Source organism: Xyrauchen texanus, chromosome 37 (assembly GCF_025860055.1).
Source record: "Xyrauchen texanus isolate HMW12.3.18 chromosome 37, RBS_HiC_50CHRs, whole genome shotgun sequence".
NCBI classification, from domain to species: domain Eukaryota; kingdom Metazoa; phylum Chordata; class Actinopteri; order Cypriniformes; family Catostomidae; genus Xyrauchen; species Xyrauchen texanus.
Window position 1 is genome coordinate 28,383,133 of NC_068312.1, and position 20,262 is coordinate 28,403,394.

At 37.5% G+C, this 20,262-nt stretch overlaps 1 protein-coding gene across 2 annotated transcripts in view; it reads left to right on the forward strand.

Moving 5' to 3' along the window:
* The first annotated feature begins 16,572 nt into the window (after positions 1 to 16,572).
* rnf220b (ring finger protein 220b) overlaps positions 16,573 to 20,262 on the forward strand; it is a 43,939-nt gene continuing 40,249 nt past the window's right edge. For both annotated transcript variants that reach the window (XM_052109038.1, XM_052109039.1), the window contains exons 1-2: positions 16,573 to 16,736; positions 18,256 to 19,002. In XM_052109038.1, the coding sequence (XP_051964998.1) occupies positions 18,372 to 19,002 (631 nt within the window). In that variant the 5' untranslated portion in view covers positions 16,573 to 16,736; positions 18,256 to 18,371. The remainder of the gene's footprint in view (positions 16,737 to 18,255; positions 19,003 to 20,262) is intronic.

Consider the following 20,262-nt stretch of genomic DNA (forward strand, 5'->3'; position numbering starts at 1 on the left):
TAGTCCAGTAGTTGACGATATGTACGAAGAAAAAATCGCCAAAAAACAAAAGAGGAAGCTTTTTGGATCTTTAAAGTTCTGGTCACCATTTACTTGCATTGTTTGGACCTACAGAGCTAAAATATTCTTCAAAATGTCTTAATTTGTCTTCTGCAGAAGAAAGAAAGTCACACATCTGGGAATGTGAGATTTTAAATTTCTAGGTGAACCATTCTTTTAATGGGACCAGCCTGAAAAAATAAAATAAATAAAAATAAAATATATATATATATATGCTCTATGCTTAACTAATAATTATTTTAACAGGACCAGCCTGAAAAATACATATTCATACACATATATATATATACACATACATATATATATATTGATCATAATATATATATATATATATATATATATATATATATATATATATATATATATATATATGCTCAAGATTACGATCAAATCACATATTTCAAATCATATGTAAAATCTGACAATAATGGTAATGTGAATTGGGCACCTATAGCTCACATTGGACAAATATATATATATATATATATATAGCTATAGGTGCCCAATTTGCAATGCCATTATTGTCATATTTTACTTCTGATTTGAAATATAATATTTTATCGTAATTTTGAGCATTCAAGTAAATAGGAGCTGCACTAGTATGCCGTGTGTATCCATATAAAATAGCTGCATGGGAGCATTCCCAAGATGGCCACTGAATGGACTGAGAAAGGAATTTTGAACACAACTGAGAACACCACCAAGTCTGTGTCAAAGCTCATGTGTTTGCCTGATCTTCATGTAGGAAAAGCAGTCTAACAGGCAACCCCCCCATCCCTTAGGGTCAGAGTTGGCCTCTGCTAATTCGTGGTGACGTATCATAAGGCTGCCACAGGCCTCATCATGAGAGTGGAGTGATGTGCCACAGCAGCTTGTATATGCTAACATACAAGCTGTCCTTAATATTGCAGTAATTACACAGGAAGAGCTTCCCCCGAGGTAGTGCATGCTCCCACTTAACATTTTACACAAGCCTGAAAAAGAGCAATAGACTGATGCTGAGACACGATTCCTCAGATAGACAATCAGATGGGCTGGTTTGAGTATTTTTGTAACTGCTGATCTCCTGGGATTTTCACACACAACAGTCTCTAAAGTTTACTCCGAATGGTGCCAAAAACAAAAAATATCCAGTGAGTGGCAGTTCTGTGGATTGAAACGCCTTGTTGATGAGAGAGGTCAACAGAGAATGGCTAGACTGGTTCCAATAGACAAAGTCTACAGTGACTCAGATAACCACTCTGTACAATTGTGTTGAGAAGAATATAATCGTAGAATGCTAGTCTGAGATGCGGGTTGGTGCTGTTTTGATGGCACGAGGGGAAACTACACAATATTAGGCAGGTGGTTTTAATGTTGTGGTTGATCAGTGTAGTGGTAGTATTTGTGGCTGAGAGGACCATCAGCACTGAAACCATGGGGGAACACACACAAAAAGAAAAAAAGTTAAAAAATGAAAATGTCTGTGGGGACAAGCCTTCTGTATTTGAATTAAGCATGCTAAGGAGTCGATTATTAGAATGCACTGCGAAACGACCAAAGCTGTTTGGACACAGAGGACATAATATACATGGCATTGTTTTATGCATGGTTGATTGAACATGATAATTCGCCTTGCCTGTTTTAATGTATTTCAAATATTTTGCTTCCATTGGATTTGTGCATGTCCTCCTTCTCGCATGACCCACCTGATAGTCCTGCCTCCTGTAAAACTGCTGGACACTATCATCTCTCCTCGCCCTGTTTTACTGATTATCTACAACCTCCAGCCTGTAACATTGTCATCAGTAAAAACAGATGTGACACCAGGTGGGAAATCAAAGCTGTAGATGTAGCACACTGCAGTTCAAAGGCCTTTGCCACTTTGACCACTCTCTAGAGGCTGATGTACAGTATTAAAAAGGTGGCAGGCAGAATGTAATTTAACACTGGTTGTTGTGCTGTGTAGATTACATATAAATAACTGTACTTATAAACAACAAGCTACAAAGAAAGAGGTGGGTAGTAATGTGCTACATTTACTCCGTTACATTTACTTGAGTAACTTAAAAAAAAAACTTTTAGCGTAGGTTTATAAGTGGGTAATTTTTACTCTCACTCAAGTAAATTTCCAATGAACTTTTTTTAATTTTACTTCATTACAATGGGCAGCATTCCTGTCATTTTATTACAGGGTTTAATTTTATTTAAAGTGTAATTTATTGAGATTTTATTGAATGGGACTTTTACAACTGTGGAAGTTCACACAGCTGCATGCGCTGACACAGACTGTCACTTAAGACCAGTCCATCATGATGATCCAATTACCTTTTTACTGTGGGCACACAAGAATGTGTGTGTTTGTGTATATGTATGTGTTTGGATGAGTGTGTGTAAGTGCAGTGAGGAATATGCAGTACCTTATCACTTTTATTTTACAGAACCAGCTGTGCCTTTTTATTGTGAGAGAAGCAAAGTAAAATAAACAGACAAGGTAAACCATAATCTGCCACCACAGAAGACTAGTTGTGAAATAGTTTAAATAAGTAGACTCATCTTATGTTGTAGATTAGTGTGGTCAAAGAGATCTCTTATAGTAAAGGCTTTATGGTGGACATTTAAACAAAATGAAACATATTAAGGTACAAGACGAAAACTTAGGTTAAGGAGACATGCGTATTAATGACAGTGATGTGGCACATGATCAATGGCTTATATTTGCTTTTCCTAGTTTGTGGAGCAACGTGCCATTAAATATTGATCTGCAGAAAAAAAGGCAACTCACGTGGCAGGACTGGGTGAAGCCTGCCATAATGGGTTTCAGACAGGATACGAGAGAGCGGCAGTGTTAACAAGCCATATATCAGTGTCAGTAGCAGAGGATACTGCTGTCTTTTTATGCACACCTGTATGGACTGGTTGACTGCACGTCCGCTGCCAAAGCAGGTGCTGCTGGGTGATAGAGGGAAATCCAAAGTGGTGTTTATTGCAGCAGCTTGTAAAAGTGCACAACAACAACTCACAACACCAGAGATGACATAAGGACAAATGAGCACACTGCAGGATTGAGAATATTAAGAAACATAAAGTGTGAAGTTTCTGTCCTGCACTGTTGATCAATATGGCTAAAGGCATATCTAAAGGAAAATGAAATTCTTTCTGGTGATAATACTTGGAATAATACTTGTTTCTGTATTTTTTCTATAGTTATTTTATTTTATGTATTTTACATAGTTTCATCTTCTTTGGCCATACAAATATACAATCCTTTTTTGTCAGGAAAGCACACTATATTGAAAACAAACAATTGAGATTGATATAGACTACAGAATTTTTAGCCTATGTGAGGGAGTATTGCATCATTTTCATGTGTTGTGTCCCTAAGAATATTTGATGCTCGAAATTTTCATACTTAGATAAAAGTAGAAAATGTAATGAATTATTCTGTCTTGAAATATTTATTATTTTAAATTCTTAATTAAATCATGCAATATAGTAAATATGAATTTCAGTTGTTACTGAAAAACATCTTTGCATACATTAGTCATCAGATCAAAATGTTCATGTGGTATGATTGTCTGAAACATGTTTTACTTTCCACATAATTAAAAATGAAAATGTAAAGACAATTGAAAATGAATAATAATATTGATGTTTACAATACACAAACCTTTTAATTTAAAGTCCATTGGTTGGCTATGGTTAAAAGAGTTTTGTCAGAGAAATGGTTAACATATTTTTCTATACACAACCGGTCAATAGTTTTGAAACACTTGACTTTGACTTTGTAGACAAAAATATAATTGTGCCACCATATTAAGTGTGTGTGTGTTTGTGTATTTAAACATTTACTTTTACCTGTTGTCCCACTGAATATAGAGTACACTCACAAATATACATGGAAAATATCTGTTGCACACAAAAAACTACAAATGTCTGTCCTTCTCTGAGTGAATTTGTATACTCAATCACACAACTCCTAAGTATGCCAAGTTGAACCCTCCCCCCACCCCCCTAGAGTTTTTCTACTTCTCTTCCCCCTTCTCATCCTTTCTTCCTTCCTTGAGAGGGGCTGTAATCAGAGGTAAGTCAAGCTCGACAGAGAAACATTTAAGAGGAGTAATGAAAGGAGATTGGGGAGCCATTGAAGAATATCACCCAGGCTGCTTTGCCACTGTCAAATTGTATCAGACTCTTGGTAATAGATTCTCCACCAGACACTCAATTTCACTCAAAGGGGAGCCCTCTTTATCCCAGTGCATCAAATATTTAAACACTTGTATTAGAGACAGTGCCCCCTAACCCCCCCCACACACACACTCACACACTTGATGCCACCTATTCTCCATATATAGGCTGCATATATAGGCTTTCATTTCATTCTTGACACTTAAAATAGTATTAGCTTTTTGTCCTCGAAATTACAGTCTTTGTTGCTGGCTTGACTTTTCGATTTCTTGGGGACCGGCTTAAGGATCTCTGAAGAAAAGAAGATTGAGGAGTCAGGGTGGAAAAGGAGGATATGGAGAGAGAGGAGGAGAGAGAGATTGGCGGCAGCAGAGCGTTTGACTGACACTGTTCAGACTCAGTCTAGCTTGTCAAATCTAAGGACACAAAATGAATCCCCATATCTGCTCCCTGCATAGAGATATCTTTCACAGTGCTTCAGAAAGCCTGATGCCTGCCAAATTGTACGATGGGAACTGTTAGTGTAAGGGGCCAATTGCAGAGAATGCGTTTTTGCATCCGCCTGTGCAGTTTTTCCATTGTTCTTTAATGCAAATGCACGCAGATACAGATGTTTTAGACCGCTGCACTAGTCCTCTCTGTTTTATTCCAGAGTCTTGCACAGGTGCACTGTGTCAGGTAAAAAAGTTGGCAATGTCAACTTTTAAAAGCGCATCTTGAGTTAAGCAGCATCTAATTTTTTTGAAGCACAAGAACACATTTAGTCTGAATGGTCACAAAGTGCTGGACATTCCGAAATAATCCTTGTCCCAGACCTAACATTTGTATCATTAGGCTTTCATAAACAAGGTTCGGCCAAGCTCTCTCAAGAAAGTTATCAATTCACCCCCTTAAATGACATCAGATTGAATATTTCAGCATCGGGAGCTTTCCCACTCTACTTCACGTTAGACTCTGCAAATTAGGAGAAGGAGCTTGACTGCCCTCCTCCTCTCCTTTCCATACCACTCCCCCTTCTCATGTCCTCTCCTCCTCCCCCACATCTCTCCATCTCATCTCCATTTCTCCCAGCTCTGTCTCCACCGCTGGAGCCCCCATTAGTTTAGTGACCAACGTTGTATGAAAGCCAGCAGTAATACTGTCCCAAACCTCAGCCGACTGTGACAGCCAGCAGTAATGCCGTCCCACCGGCTGAGTGGATGGAGCTCTTCCATTGATGCCTCTAACATGGTGACACCTAACCCAGCCTGCTATTATACTCACATTCTGATTAGATGCTGGGAATAGAACGGTGACGGTAGTCTAGTCAAGTGTGCCAATAACCCCCCCCCCCCCCTTCCCCACTCACACAGGTGGAATTGTTTAATTGGGGCAGCAGGCGCAGTGAAGCCAGACTTGAGGAGAATAAGAGTTGTTGACTTGAGAGAGATTTATGGAGAAGTGTGGGGTGTGAGAGTTTTCAAATCTGCTGTTCATTTGTTCACACAAAAATGAAAATTCAGTCATCATTTACTCCACCTCAAGTTGTTCAAAACCTGTATAAATTACTTTGTTTTGTGGAACACTAACCTAACAGATGTTTGGCAGAATGTTAGCCTCAGTCACCATTTACTTGCAATGTATGGAAAAAGATGTAATGAAAACGAATGTTGACTAGACTAACATTCTGCCTTACAGTGCCTTTTGTGTTCCACTGAAAGAAAGTAATAAAATTTTGGGACAACATGAATAATCAGAATTGTCATTTCCCTTTGAAATGTCCCTTTAAAGGTGTGCCACTAGCATCACCAAATTAAATTGCAAAACTATTCAAATACAGACAAAATCTGCATACAACAGTACCTCCAGAAACTGGTTTTGGATGTGATGTGAGAACGGTGCCATATGGCTTTCCTGGCAGGGTACTCGGCCTTGCAGGCTCCAAATGGTTAGGATTAGGGTGGGGTGATGTTAGGGCATCTACTGTCTGTCAGGAACAAACCGTGGCCCTTTTGTACACTGGCCGGTTTTGGACAGGCTATGGAGGAAGCATACATCGTTGCTAGGATAATGGCAACTGATTATAGCTGAAGGTAAGTTGTCTGCTTCAGTCAGTCCAACCGAACCACAGTGGTCTAATAATCTAGAACAAAATCAAAAGAGTTTTGACGATAACCAAGTATATAATTTATAACTACAGTACTAATCTCTTGCTAGAAATTGAATGAAATGATGAAAACATTTAAATTTTATACCAGTGGTCTACTCCTACCAAAAAAAAGTGGTTTACTATTGCCCAGTCCCTGTTTGTCTGACCGTGTAGGGGTATTTCTGTTAACATAAATAATGTATATTTATTTCCCATTTATCTTCCCATAATAGGGTGGACATGCTATGCTTGACCACTTATTACTAACTTTGCAGAATGGCTGATGTCCACCTCCTGTGTGTGTGAGATGTCATATCTTAACATATATCTTCAATGAAAGGTCTTGGTATCATGACATGTGGGCAATAAATCAATGAACACACAACAAATCTCCACCATCAGTGTTAAAATTACACATTTACCACAAATGAATACATGTTCATGAGAGAATGTAACACTAAACTCTCAACTGTATGTGGAAGAAAAAAATAGATATCCAATGATTTAGCATTTGTTTTTGTCAAATATGTTTGACGTGCAGATTTTGGGACATGAGGAAGTGACACAGTGCAACAGAAAAGGATTTCAGTTATTTAAATTATAACTTTTTCAGTCCAAGGAAATGTGTAACATTATAAAAGGTCTATATTCTTATTTACAAGCCTATCAAAGTTGTAATAGGGTGAAATTGAACAGTATAAAAACCACACACTTGCAATGGGTACTTAAATGTCAAAGAATTGTAGGAATTACTCATATTTACAGGCGTTCCTGAGCGAGATGCTTCTTTACATTAAAAACAGTGCGGACAGATGCAAAAATGCATTCAGTGTGAACGTTCTTTACTAAACTTAAAGTAAAAAAAGAAAACTCTTTAATACAACGACCAGGAAGAACAGAGAAAGGGAGAGAAATGGCTTAACATGAAAATGTATTTCTCATTGGATTAATGTCATTGTGTTGGTAGTAAATAGTGTTTATCATAAGGGAAATGTAAGAAAATCATGTTAAGTCTTTTAACTAAACCTGTACTACTGTACTTTTATTTTGAATTTATGCAGTAATGCAGTTTTTCTTACTCTCTCTGTCTCTATCTCTATCAGAACAAGCTCTGACATATGCAATAAAATGTAATGGCATGTCATGAATAGATGCGTTTACTGGTGTTTTAAAATCCCAGTGGTGGTAAACAATTACCCTGCACTTGAACGCTATATGATTTTGACAAAATTATATTGATTCTGACAGAAAACATGACAGAAGACGTCTACTGATTGTCACTGATCTTTCCCCCAGCCATTTCTGTCAAGTGTAGCATCCGTGTAAAGCACCAGCCGATATCTCACACAATTCACACAAAAGGTCTGTGTGTTTCAGGTCTATTTATCTTGATTTGTGAGACATTCTCTGCAGTTTTGGTATGTGACGCTAAAATAAGGGACAAATGGCATTGCATATAGATTTAATTCAGAACACAATTTTTTCTGTTAATTAGGGAATGATTCTTATTTTATAGCACATTTGGCATATATATATATATATATATATTTTTCCTCCCCAATTTGGAATGCCCAATGCCCAATGTGCTCTAAGTCCTTGTGGTGGTGTAGTGACTCACCTCAATCCGGGTGGCGGAGGACGAATGTCACTTCCCTCCATCTCTGAGACCGTCAATCTGTACATTTTATCAAGTGGCTTGCTGAGCATGTTACCATGGAGACAAAGCGTTTGTGGAGGCTTCACGCTATTCTGCGCCACCAAGAATGAGAACCACATTATAGCGACCATGAGGAGGTTACCCCATGTGACTCTACCCTCCCTAGCAACCAGAACAATTTGGTTGCTTAGGAGACCTGGCTGGAGTCACTCAGCATGCCCTGGATTTGAACTCGCGACTCCAGGGGTGGTAGTCAGCGTCTTAACTTGCTGAGCTACCCAGGCCCCTGTTTGGCATATTTTGTTAATTAATTTTACCTGATAGCCTACTGCTTCAGCGTGAGGGTGGCTCACTCTCTCTATTCACTGGAATTCCCTCAGTCCCAGTTGTCAGGGGCGGGGAATGGTAAAATTCAAGTGATAATGCATCAATTACAACAAATAATCGCTAGTTTCACAAAAGAGCATCCAATACAGATAAAGGGAAACTAACATGACAGTAGATTATGGACATCTGAAGCAGCAAAACAAGTGGGTATACCAAGGGTATCCGCAAATATTGATCCTTTAGAAGTCGTATGGCCCAACTATTTTCCTCCTCAGCTCAACCGTTGTGGAATTATGCACACAGGATTCTGGGAATTCATAAGTAGCGAAAGATGCATCTATGCTGCCATCAAAAATCGATCAGATGAAGGTATCTCAGCAGACAGGATGTGACATGAACATTGGATTCAGACATGCCATCATCCCCTTCCTACCGCCATATACAGCTTCCGAAGGCAGCATTTTCCTGGTTATTGACGCAGACATTGACTGTTTTCAGATTTCTTGAAAACTGCCTCATCTTTCATTGGTCATCTAAAGGAAAAGACTTCATCCTTCATCTTCATTTGTATTTCCACAAAAGTAACAAATTTGGTCTTTTAAACACAGGGGATGGATACTCTATTTGCAAATAGTTTTTGTGATATTCACTTTGATTAAAACTAATGACTAATGACAAACCAAGGCCTGTAACTACCATTTTTGAGTCATCAATGGAAATTCACACTTTATAAAAAATCTGGAAATAAAACCTGATAACACACACACACACACACACACACACACACACACACACACACACACACACACACACACACACACACACACAAATAAACCTGAGGGGTATTGCATGCGATAAAAATCCTTCCTGTCTGATTTAAGAGTGCTGTCCTCAGGCAAGACAGTAAGGTGTTTCTATTATGCTGGATACACCTCATTGCCTGTGATTATTCAACTCTCTGAGAGCCCCAGCCCCTCTGCCACAACACTTTCAGCCCCAAAATAATATCTCATATATGCATTACCTAGTCCCCATGGCAGCCCCCTCATTACTACAGATCATTCCGGTATTAGATTCCGTCCTTCCAATATTGGTTCCAAGAGATGATTCCTTTGTACTGTAGTCAAAGGTTAAAATACCAATCATGATAGCCCCGACTGATGGAGCCAGACATTTTAATATTCGCTTAGCTTGGTAATTGTGGAGGGACTTAATATCGCTCTTTCTCCTTCTCTGTCCTAAAGGTAACATGTAGTAACATAAGAGAACAGAAGCACAGCCCAGTATATCTGCAGGGCTTCACAAGACACTAATATGTATGGTTCTCATGTGAAAAGCACAGGATAATTACTTTTTGTTGTACAGTTATCTCCTTCATTTGAGTCATAATGCAATATAGTGACACATTTGACTTCTTGTGTATTTTTATTTAAGGTTCCATCATACGCTCTAAAAACACAACAACCCAATGTAAGAAAGTTGGTCATTTATAGAGAATAATTTATTAATGACAGGTATATGTTTTATGTCAGACAACCATAAGCTTTTTGGTACATTACACCATTAGACCATTCTTTGGTAGTTTTTCTGTACGTAGTGATGCTGGTGATCTTTGCTAATCACTGTTGACACAGTGAGGAGAGGAGAAGACCGTTTACGCTCAGGCAAGGAGTGTTTGTTGATATTTATTTTGGGAGTGCCATGTCAATGTCAGCCTTATGGCGAGGAGAGACAGAGCTTACAGAGGGAGTCAGGGAGGAGGAGGCAGTGGTTTGGGGGTCTCAGCCTGTCATTGCCTCTCACTGTTACTCACTTCACAGCCCATACACTCCTGCCCAGCCCCCTAAGCTCTGGGCACCCAGACTGTTTTTCTTGAACAAAAAGACACAAGAGGATTTGCAGTATGTCTTTGTCCTTGGAGAAACTGAAACTGTTATTCAGATGAGCAACATAGAAATCTGTGTAACAACTTGAGCACCGATGTTTTGTTTTTAAAACATGTACAGTAATGGTGCTAACTTGCTACCTTCAAGAAATGTCTAATCTCTTCTGTGAGCGCTTAACTCAGGGGTATCCGTAGACTCTAATTAGTCTTTTTACATTAAATTTCTGCTGTGTCCCAGTACATTTTTACTGATAAATCATTGACTGTCAATGTAGATTACCATATACCAACCTGAGAAACATTTTCCCTAAACCATTTTTTAAAAATCATGTTGTGTATCCTGTTGACTTCTGTCAGCTGTTAAGAATCAGAGCATTGCCTGATTCGCAAATGATTCACTCTTTTGAGTTGGCTATTTTTCATTGAATTGTTCAAATGGGCTAGCAAAACAATCTGAATTTGTTAAGGGTTCAGTATGAATCATTCAGACAGCTGATTCATGCACTGAATCATTTGGAGTAGCTTTTAAGTCAATATAACAATAACAGAATACTTCAGAACACTGAGAACAAACAGAGCACTGGAAGAAGTGGAATATTTACTTAAAATCAATTAAAGAAAGCCTCCAAATGCATTCACCATTTGCCAGCGATGAAGAACCATTTTATAAAGTTTAACATCTGCTTGGGAAGCTTTTCTTTACTGCAGGTAAAAAAAAAATTCCAATGAAAAAGCACTAACAGGTACAGCACTTAAAGGATAGTTAATCAAAAAATTTAAATTCTCTCATCATTTACTCACCCTCATGCAATCCCAGATGTGTATGACATTCTTTCCTCAGCTGAACGCAAACAATTATTTTGAGAAGAATATCTCAGCTCTCAGGAAACATAAAAGTAATCCATAAGACTCCAGTGGCTAAATCCATATCTTCATAATAGGTGTGGGTGAGAAAAATAAGCCATTAAGTCCTTGTTTACTCTAAATCTCCACTTTTACTTTTTACATCTGAAAGTCACCTGTGCTTGTTTAGTTTCACTTTCACATTTGAAAGTGAAAGTTGAAGTGGTGATTTAGAGTAAAAAGTACTTATATATATAAACCCTGGAATCATATGGATTACTTTTATGTTTCATTTATGTTATTTTTAGAGCTACAAAGGTCTGCATTATATGGACCTACAAAACTGAGCTATTGTTCTAAAAATCTTTGTGTTCTGCTAAAAAAAAACATATCTGGGTTGGCATGTAAATGATGAGATATTAACAAAAAATGTTCATGTGTTTTGGACATGTTCATCAGAATACAGGTCCTTCTCAAAAAATTAGCATATTGTGATAAAGTTCATTATTTTCCATAATGTAATGATAAAAATTAAACTTTCATATATTTTAGATTCATTGCACACCAACTGAAATATTTCAGGTCTTTTATTGTTTTAATACTGATGATTTTGGCATACAGCTCATGAAAACCCAAAATTCCTATCTCAAAAAATTTGCATATTTCATCCGAACAATAAAAGAAGTGTTTTTAATACAAAAAAAGTCAACCTTCAAATTAATTATGTTCAGTTATGCACTCAATACTTGGTCGGGAATCCTTTTGCAGAAATGACTGCTTCAATGCAGCGTGGCATGGAGGCAATCAGCCTGTGGCACTGCTGAGGTGTTATGGAGGCCCAGGATGCTTCGATAGCGGCCTTAAGCTCATCCAGAGTGTTGGGTCTGGCATCTCTCAACTTTCTCTTCACAATATCCCACAGATTCTCTATGGGGTTCAGGTCAGGAGAGTTGGCAGGCCAATTGAGCACAGTAATACCATGGTCAGTAAACCATTTACCAGTGGTTTTGGCACTGTGAGCAGGTGCCAGGTCGTGCTGAAAAATGAAATCTTCATCTCCATAAAGCTTTTCAGCAGATGGAAGCATGAAGTGCTCCAAAATCTCCTGATAGCTAGCTGCATTGACCCTGCCCTTGATAAAACACAGTGGACCAACACCAGCAGCTGACATGGCACCCCAGACCATCACTGACTGTGGGTACTTGACACTGGCTTCAGGCATTTTGGCATTTCCTTCTCCCCAGTCTTCCTCCAGACTCTGGCACCTTGATTTCCGAATGACATGCAAAATTTGCTTTCATTCGAAAAAAGTACTTTGGACCACTGAGCAACAGTCCAGTGCTGCTTCTCTGTAGCCCAGGTCAGGCGCTTCTGCCGCTGTTTCTGGTGCCTGTGCACAGTGGCTCTGGATGTTTCTACTCCAGACTCAGTCCACTGCTTCCGCAGGTCCCCCAAGGTCTGGAATCGGTCCTTCTCCACAATCTTCCTCAGGGTCCGGTCACCTCTTCTCGTTGTGCAGCGTTTTTTGCCACACTTTTTCCTTCCCACAGACTTCCCACTGAGGTGCCTTGATACAGCACTCTGGGAACAGCCTATTTGTTCAGAAATTTCTTTCTGTGTCTTACCCTCTTGCTTGAGGGTGTCAATGATGGCCTTCTGGACAGCAGTCAGGTCGGCAGTCTTACCCATGATTGCGGTTTTGAGTAATGAAACAGGCTGGGAGTTTTTAAAAGCCTCAGGAATCTTTTGCAGGTGTTTAGAGTTAATTAGTTGATTCAGATGATTAGGTTAATAGCTCGTTTAGAGACCCTTTTCATGATATGCTAATTTTTTGAGATAGGAATTTTGGGTTTTCATGAGCTGTATGCCAAAATCATTAGTATTAAAACAATAAAAGACCTGAAATATTTCAGTTGGTGTGCAATGAATCTAAAATATATGAAAGTTTAATTTTTATAATTACATTATGGAAAATAATGAACTTTATCACAATATGCTAATTTTTTGAGAAGGACCTGTACAATATACAATGTAAATAAAAGTTGGTAAATAAATGGTATATCTGATATCCATCCACCCATCTTCTATAGTCGCTTGTCTTTATGCAGGGTGGCGGAGAGTGCTGGAGTCTATCCCAGCTGTATAAATGTTATTTCAATGTTGTCTTTGTTCTGGCCTGTACCATCTGAAATTTTGGAACTTTTATTGTGAAACTTCCTACAGTAAGTATTCAGATCTATAGGCATAGATTGAAAATTCCTATATGGCCAACAAATAAATAAAGTCATAATTTCTTCAAAAGTACTTTTGTATGTAGAGATATTCTTTACCTCTTGATGTCTTCAATATCCTCAAAAGTACTTTTTGTAAGTAGAGATATTCTTTACCTCTTGATGTCTCATTATTGTAGATATTTCTCTGTATTTTTGATTCCAGTGGTATAGACAAATTTCCATTCTGTGCCAAATGAAATAGATAATATAGCGTAAAGTTTCTGGCTCCTAAGGATGACTAGTTTATGTTGTTGTATTTCTCATCTGTAAGTGTTTTGGATAAAAGCTAAATGATTAAATGTAAAATGTGACATGCTCTTTGATATCAGATTTAGATCCCATCATCAAAATGTGTGGTTTCAATGGTGTTAGACATATGCGACTGCGGGCTGCCCTGAGTGAAAGAGAAAGCACTGTGAATTTGTAAATAGTGGTGCTATTGGGACACTGAGAAGGAGAGAACTGGGGAGTATCATGTTTTAACCTTTTGTTTCCTGGTAGCAGGCGCCAAGACTCCTGGGAGGAAGCGATCAATGATGGACACCATAATGTGTCTCGCTGTATTCCTTGTCACACTCAAGCCTTCTGCCTGTGTTGGGAGTTCTCTCTTTTACACTCACTCACACACACACATATGCAGATTGTGAAGCAGTGCAGACAGTTTATCACTTTGACACTCACTACAGTTCTCCATCCTCAGAGTCTGCCATTACCGTCTTCTCTCTCTCTCTCTCTCTTCATCTTTACCCGCTACCCTGCTTGACCTGAAAACTTGAAAACAGCAATTACACTCCAATCACATGCATGCCTTTGCAGAATTAACTCAAGTAATTTGATTTTCTGCTAAAGAATTGAATTTCAAAAACAAAGGGTAAGTCTCAATATTCAAAAACATGCCTTCTAGCATTCAGATTTATTTGTTTATTTTCATTTAAGGACTCCGATTATGAAGCAAGAGACTTAAAAGACTTTGTTAATGATCTTGGAAGTCATAATTAGCGAGTCTTGAACCTCTATTAAACAGTGATTTAATTTACTTGAGCTAATATCCTAGTTCTTTATTAGAGAGTAACTTTATGGAGTTCATTCTCCATATGAGCAGATTTGTATGAGTCTTCAGTAAAAGCATGTGTATGCATGGTCTTATTTCTTCTGCCCAAGTCAAATATTTTACATTTACAAATGTATTTAATGTATATTTTCCAATTTATATTACATCCTATTTATTTGAATGTACATTGTCGGCCAAAAGTTTGGAATAATGTACAGATTTTGCAGTTTCGGAAGGAAATTGGTACTTTAATTCACCAAAGTGGCATTCATCTGATCACAAAGTATAGACAGGACCATCAATATTTGAAAAAAATAAAATAATTTTTGACCAAATCTAGACAGGCCCCATTTTTAGCAGCCATCACTCCAACACCTTATCCTTGAGTAATCATACTAAATTGCTAATTTGGCACTAAAATCACTTGCCATTATATCAAACACAGTTGAAAGATATGTGGTTCGTTAAATGAAGCTTAACATTGTCTTTGTATTTCTTTTTGAGTTGCCACAGTATGCAATAGACTGGCATGTCTTAAGGTCAAAAAGACACAACTTTATCTAGAAACTCGTCAGTCAATACTTGTTTTGAGAAATGAAGGCTGTACAATGCTTGAAACTGTAGATTTCATACAAAAGTGTACACTACAGACTTCAAAGACAAAGGACAACTGGCTCTAACAAGGACAGAGCGAGATGTGGAAAGTACAACTAAACAAGAGGATAAGTACATCAGAGTCTCTAATTTGGGAAATAGATGCCTCATAAATAGTCCTCAGCTGACAGATTCATTGAATTCTACCCGCTCAGCACCAGTAAAGAGAAGACTCAGGAGTGCAGGCCTTATGGGAAGAATTGCATAGAAAAAGCCACTTTTGAAACAAAGAAACACAGACATTGGACAACAGATAACTGAAAAAAGTGTTATGGATTTTAACCCCATTGAGCTTTTGTGGGATCAGCAAGACTGTAAGGTGCATGTGAAGTGCCGGACAACACAGCCACATCTATGGCAAGTGCTACAGGAAGTGTGGGGTGAAATGTCATCTGAGTATCTGGACAAACTGACAGCTAGAATGCCAAGGATTTGCAAATCTGTCATTGCTGCACATTAAGGATTTTTTGATAACTTTTTATAGTAGTTTAAGAAGTTCTGAAATTTTTTTTCAAATTGTAATAGTAATTTTACATGTTGTTAATGTCCTGACTATACATTGTGATCAGTTGAATGCCACTTTGGTGAATAAAACTACCAATTTATTTCCATTAGAACAAAATCTGTACATTATTCCAAACTTTTGGCCGCCAGTGTATCTAAATAAGAAAGAAGTACAGAAGAGATATTAGACATTTTCTCACATTTATCTAAATGTATTATTCATATAGACCCCTAAATTCTAAATGATCCAATCAAAAAGTGAACATTTCATGTCAGGATAGAATGCTATATGACATATATTTAGCTTGTTGTTTGTGTGCTGTCTTACTTAAACACTTGATTTGTATACATGATTCATGTTCAACCAGAGCACTAGACATATAGTGGGCATCACATCAAATCAACATCACTAGCTAAGAAGACCCAGCAATTAGGATTCTGACCAGTCTGGGTGGCCCCAGGCGATTATTTGTTCTGGTGAGGCAAAGAACAGAAAATTAACAGTTCATTTTACTATACCGCTTCCCAAAGGATGTTTGTCACAGTTTTGTATTTGTGCCAGCCATGCATTCTGTAGCATATTAATTTACCCATACCTTACCACCAATGGTGCTATTCGATATTTAACCAGTAGATGGACACCCGAACAAACCGAGCCTGTCCTAAGAAATATTAACACAGCATGGTAAACATTTGGCAAATTTTTGTTGTTCATTTAAATGCCATAGATCAACTGACACTATTTACTGTTGAGGCGCTGAACGTAAATGTAAAAGTGTTTGACAAAATATCCTAGATGTACAGGGAGGGGGAAGATGATAAATTTAAAGTTAACAGAGCGAGACGGGCTAATGGTAGAGAGAGAGAGAGAGAGAGAGAGAGAGAGAGAGACAGAGAGAGAGAGAGAGAGAGAGAGAGAGAGAGAGAGAGAGAGAGAGAGAGAGAGAGAGAGCACGGCTGTACATTGAGTGGCTCGCGCGCATTAACAGATGTGTGAGCCGATCGGATGTTGGCACATCACGCGCAACTGCATAATTTTCAGCGTTGGCACGCGTTAAACAACACAAATCCTTAAACCTACACGACCTAAACCTAATCTGCAAACTGTTTTGACTGGCTACGTCTGAATTCGTGCTTGGATAAAAATCAGTTTGATATTAATAACGATGTTTGTTTACGACAGTTTTGTAAGTATTACCGTTCTTTCTCATATTTCACGATTGTGATTTTTGGGTGGCAATATTTAGGCTATTGTATGTTTTCGCAGGTCTAAGTTTTCTAAACTGATCTTTATGCAAGATGTTTACGTTTCTACTACATTTTGTTGTATTTAAGTATTATGAGTTTACTTTTATAAGTTAAACTTTGAATGTAAGATGCATCAAATAATGTGTTCAATAAAGTTTTCTGACTACTTTTCTGCCAAAACTATCTAATTCAACTGGATAATTAACGACATAATTTTTGACGTAAATTCAACATCTCGCAGAATCTAAAATAAAAATATTTGGATACTGTTTTGAACGACTATGGTGCTGTGATTTTTGTCAAAGACAAATTTAAGGCTATTATTGCGTCTTAAATGTAGCATTGCTCTTGCACCGCTTTATCGTTTCTGTGCTTATTTGCGAAATTTCATTGTAAAGCTTACACTGAAGATTTTATTTTTACTTTAGCAACGCAAGTGGTTCTAGCAATCTGTTCGTAATACAACTAATTAATGACGAATCTAGCGTACATTGGAAATGTCAAAAATAAAAATCTCAGCACATTTAATAAATTATTTCTTTTTTTCTTCTTTTTTTTATATAAATAGCCTATAATTAATATATAATATAATATAATATAAAAAGTCTCTTTCTTATCTAAACCATTATTCGCCTATTATTATTATTATTATTATTATCCAACGCAATAAATACGTAATTATTTAAAGTTGTTTTAGATTTAAAAAATATCTAAAAACATTTAAGATATCGCCGTAATAACAACTAGTTTTAATTTTTTTAAACTGTGAACAGTAGCCGATAACAAGACCATTGCTCTCTAATTTAAAGTAACAACAGAAGTAACTTATACAGCAAGAATAAAAATCAAAGTGAATTGTGAATAGTTAGGGGTGAAACGTAGACCAGTTTAAAACTGATAAAAGGCAATATACTCCATTATGCGGTACCTAAACTTAAACAAATAATAATAATAATAATAATAATAATAACAATAAACCAACGAAACATTATAAATGCTAGTTTAGAGTCAGAGTTATTTATGTGCTTGAAAATAAATATAGCAAAGTCTCGGCGGTAATTTATTTATTTATTTATTATATTTTTGCGTTAATCTAAACATTAATTTTAAAGATGAATTTGCTACATCAGGGCAATATAAAAATCTGTATGTCTTGTTAACATATCACATTCAGTTGTTTACTCACAATAGAAATATCATTGGTTTGCACCCATACGCATTTCTTAATAAGCTAATATATCTATCAACAAAATGCTACCGTTTCAGTCATGTGACAATTTAAAAAAAAAGAGAGAAAGTAAGTAGTAGCATTGAAATACAAACTATTAGGGACTTTTTTCTTTTGTAATTTCAAACTGCACCTTCCAGTTTTCCTTTCTTTAATAAATCAGTAGGATACTGTTATTTGTATATGTGATTTTAGGCTCAGATAACTGACTTGAAATTTTATTCTAACAGATTTCTATCAGAGAATGACTAGTCTCTAAACCTTAAGTCTAGAAGCATTTGGTCCAGTGCCATTCAGACTTCTTCACAACATTACACAGAGTTTGGGTGGACACTACATTGCTCAAATGGACCTTCACCGGACTGCTTTTAAGATGGAGAACTCCTCCTACATGCCCAATCCGCTGACCTCCCCTGCTCTCATGGTCCTGGCCTCAACAGGTGAGGCTGGACGTGGTGCCTCTGTACCTTGTCAGCCTCCACGGCCATTTGGTGTGCCAGTCACTTTGGAAAAAGATATGCATCTCTCATTCCCCAGTGGTTCTTACACTTTTGCCTCCATGTACCATCGCCAAGGAGGTTTCCCTACACGAGACTTTCCCACCCCTCTTCTCCACCTTCACCCACAGTTTGCTCCACCCAATCTTGACTGCTCTCCACTGGGTATGCTCAACCATGGAGGGGTGGGGGCCTTCCGGCCTTTCTCCTCCCCACCAGAGGAGCGTGATGGTGGGGGATACCAGTCTGCCTTCCTCCCTGCCAAGCGCTTGAAGGGATGTCTGGAACCAGAGGCAGCACCCCACCTCCGCTACACAGATGTGGAGGGGAAAGAATTTGACTTTGGGGGTGCTTATGTCCCTACTGGTTCTCCAAGTGCCCTGAAGGTAGCTGAGGATGTTGGGAAGAAGCTCTTTGGCTTGCCTGGGCTGTTGGCAGATGCACAGACTTCATCTGGCCCAGAGGAGCACAAAGAAACATGTAAGTTTTTCACAGTGTCTTTGTCTGATAATTCAAGCCAACAACATGATCGACTAGCTGAATAAGCTGTTATTCTACTGCACAGTGCATCTATGCATTCATATGATATAAACAACCAACAATACAAAACTTTGGTCTTCAAGACGATATTTTCTTATTAAATAATTAACTCTGCTTTAAAGAATTTTATGATTAAAATTGAAAATCAAGATGCAGGTCTGCCAAAGAGGACACTAAACAGGACTCAATATAAGTTATTTTTTTTTTTTCTGCTTCCAACATTTTCATTGTCCAAACCACTATGCAATATGCAAAAAAAATAAATAAAATAAAAACTTTAAAAAAATTAGCAGCATGTTTTAATATTTGCTATAGTAAATATATTTTTCATTAAAGGTGCATCCCAAACCGCACACGTCTGCACAATTTGACGTCATTTTTAAGTGAAAGTAGTGCGAGTAGTATGTTTACACTGAAAATGCAACAAAAAGAAGTGTACTATGAGTCCCCGGATGATGCACTTTTTCAACCGTCAAAACAGAGTGCGGAATGTTGGACACTATGTGCACTCAGTGCATGTGGCTTGCCGTACATGGCTGAAGGGGTGGAGTTACCGACAGCAATGGTGATCTGGCAAAACAATTGTAAATAAAGGAGAATATGACAGCGAAACTTCTGTGAAGACAGCACCTTACAAAAGTGAGTTAAACACTTTACCATCATACAACGCTGTATATATATATATATATATATATATATATATATATATATATATATATATATATATATATATATATATTATTGAGACGTAAGTGTTGAACTGATGTTGGAAATCGCGCTAAAGCTAGCGGCAACATACTTTGAAAATTTATACACTACATGAATGTTAGTGCATAGTACATTTTGTAAGTGCATAGTGTATAGTGTGTTATTTGGGACACAGCTTAAGTTTTTTCTAACAAAAAAAAGGATAATATAACTCCATAATGGCTTTAAATTGAAATACTTTAGCTGGAAAATGACGACACAGTTTGAAACATTACAGATATGTTTATACTGATGCTTCCAAGGCAATCACGAGTCATTCTCACAATTTCAGCAAGTCCTCATTAATGTTAGCTAAATATTGTTTCAGTTGTAAAATTTAAATCATTGCAATTTGACAGTGATATTCAATACATCCTAAAAAATAACAATGCAAATGTTTGCATTTGCAAGCAAAAAAACACATGGCCTATCAATTGACCCTAAATTCTTTTA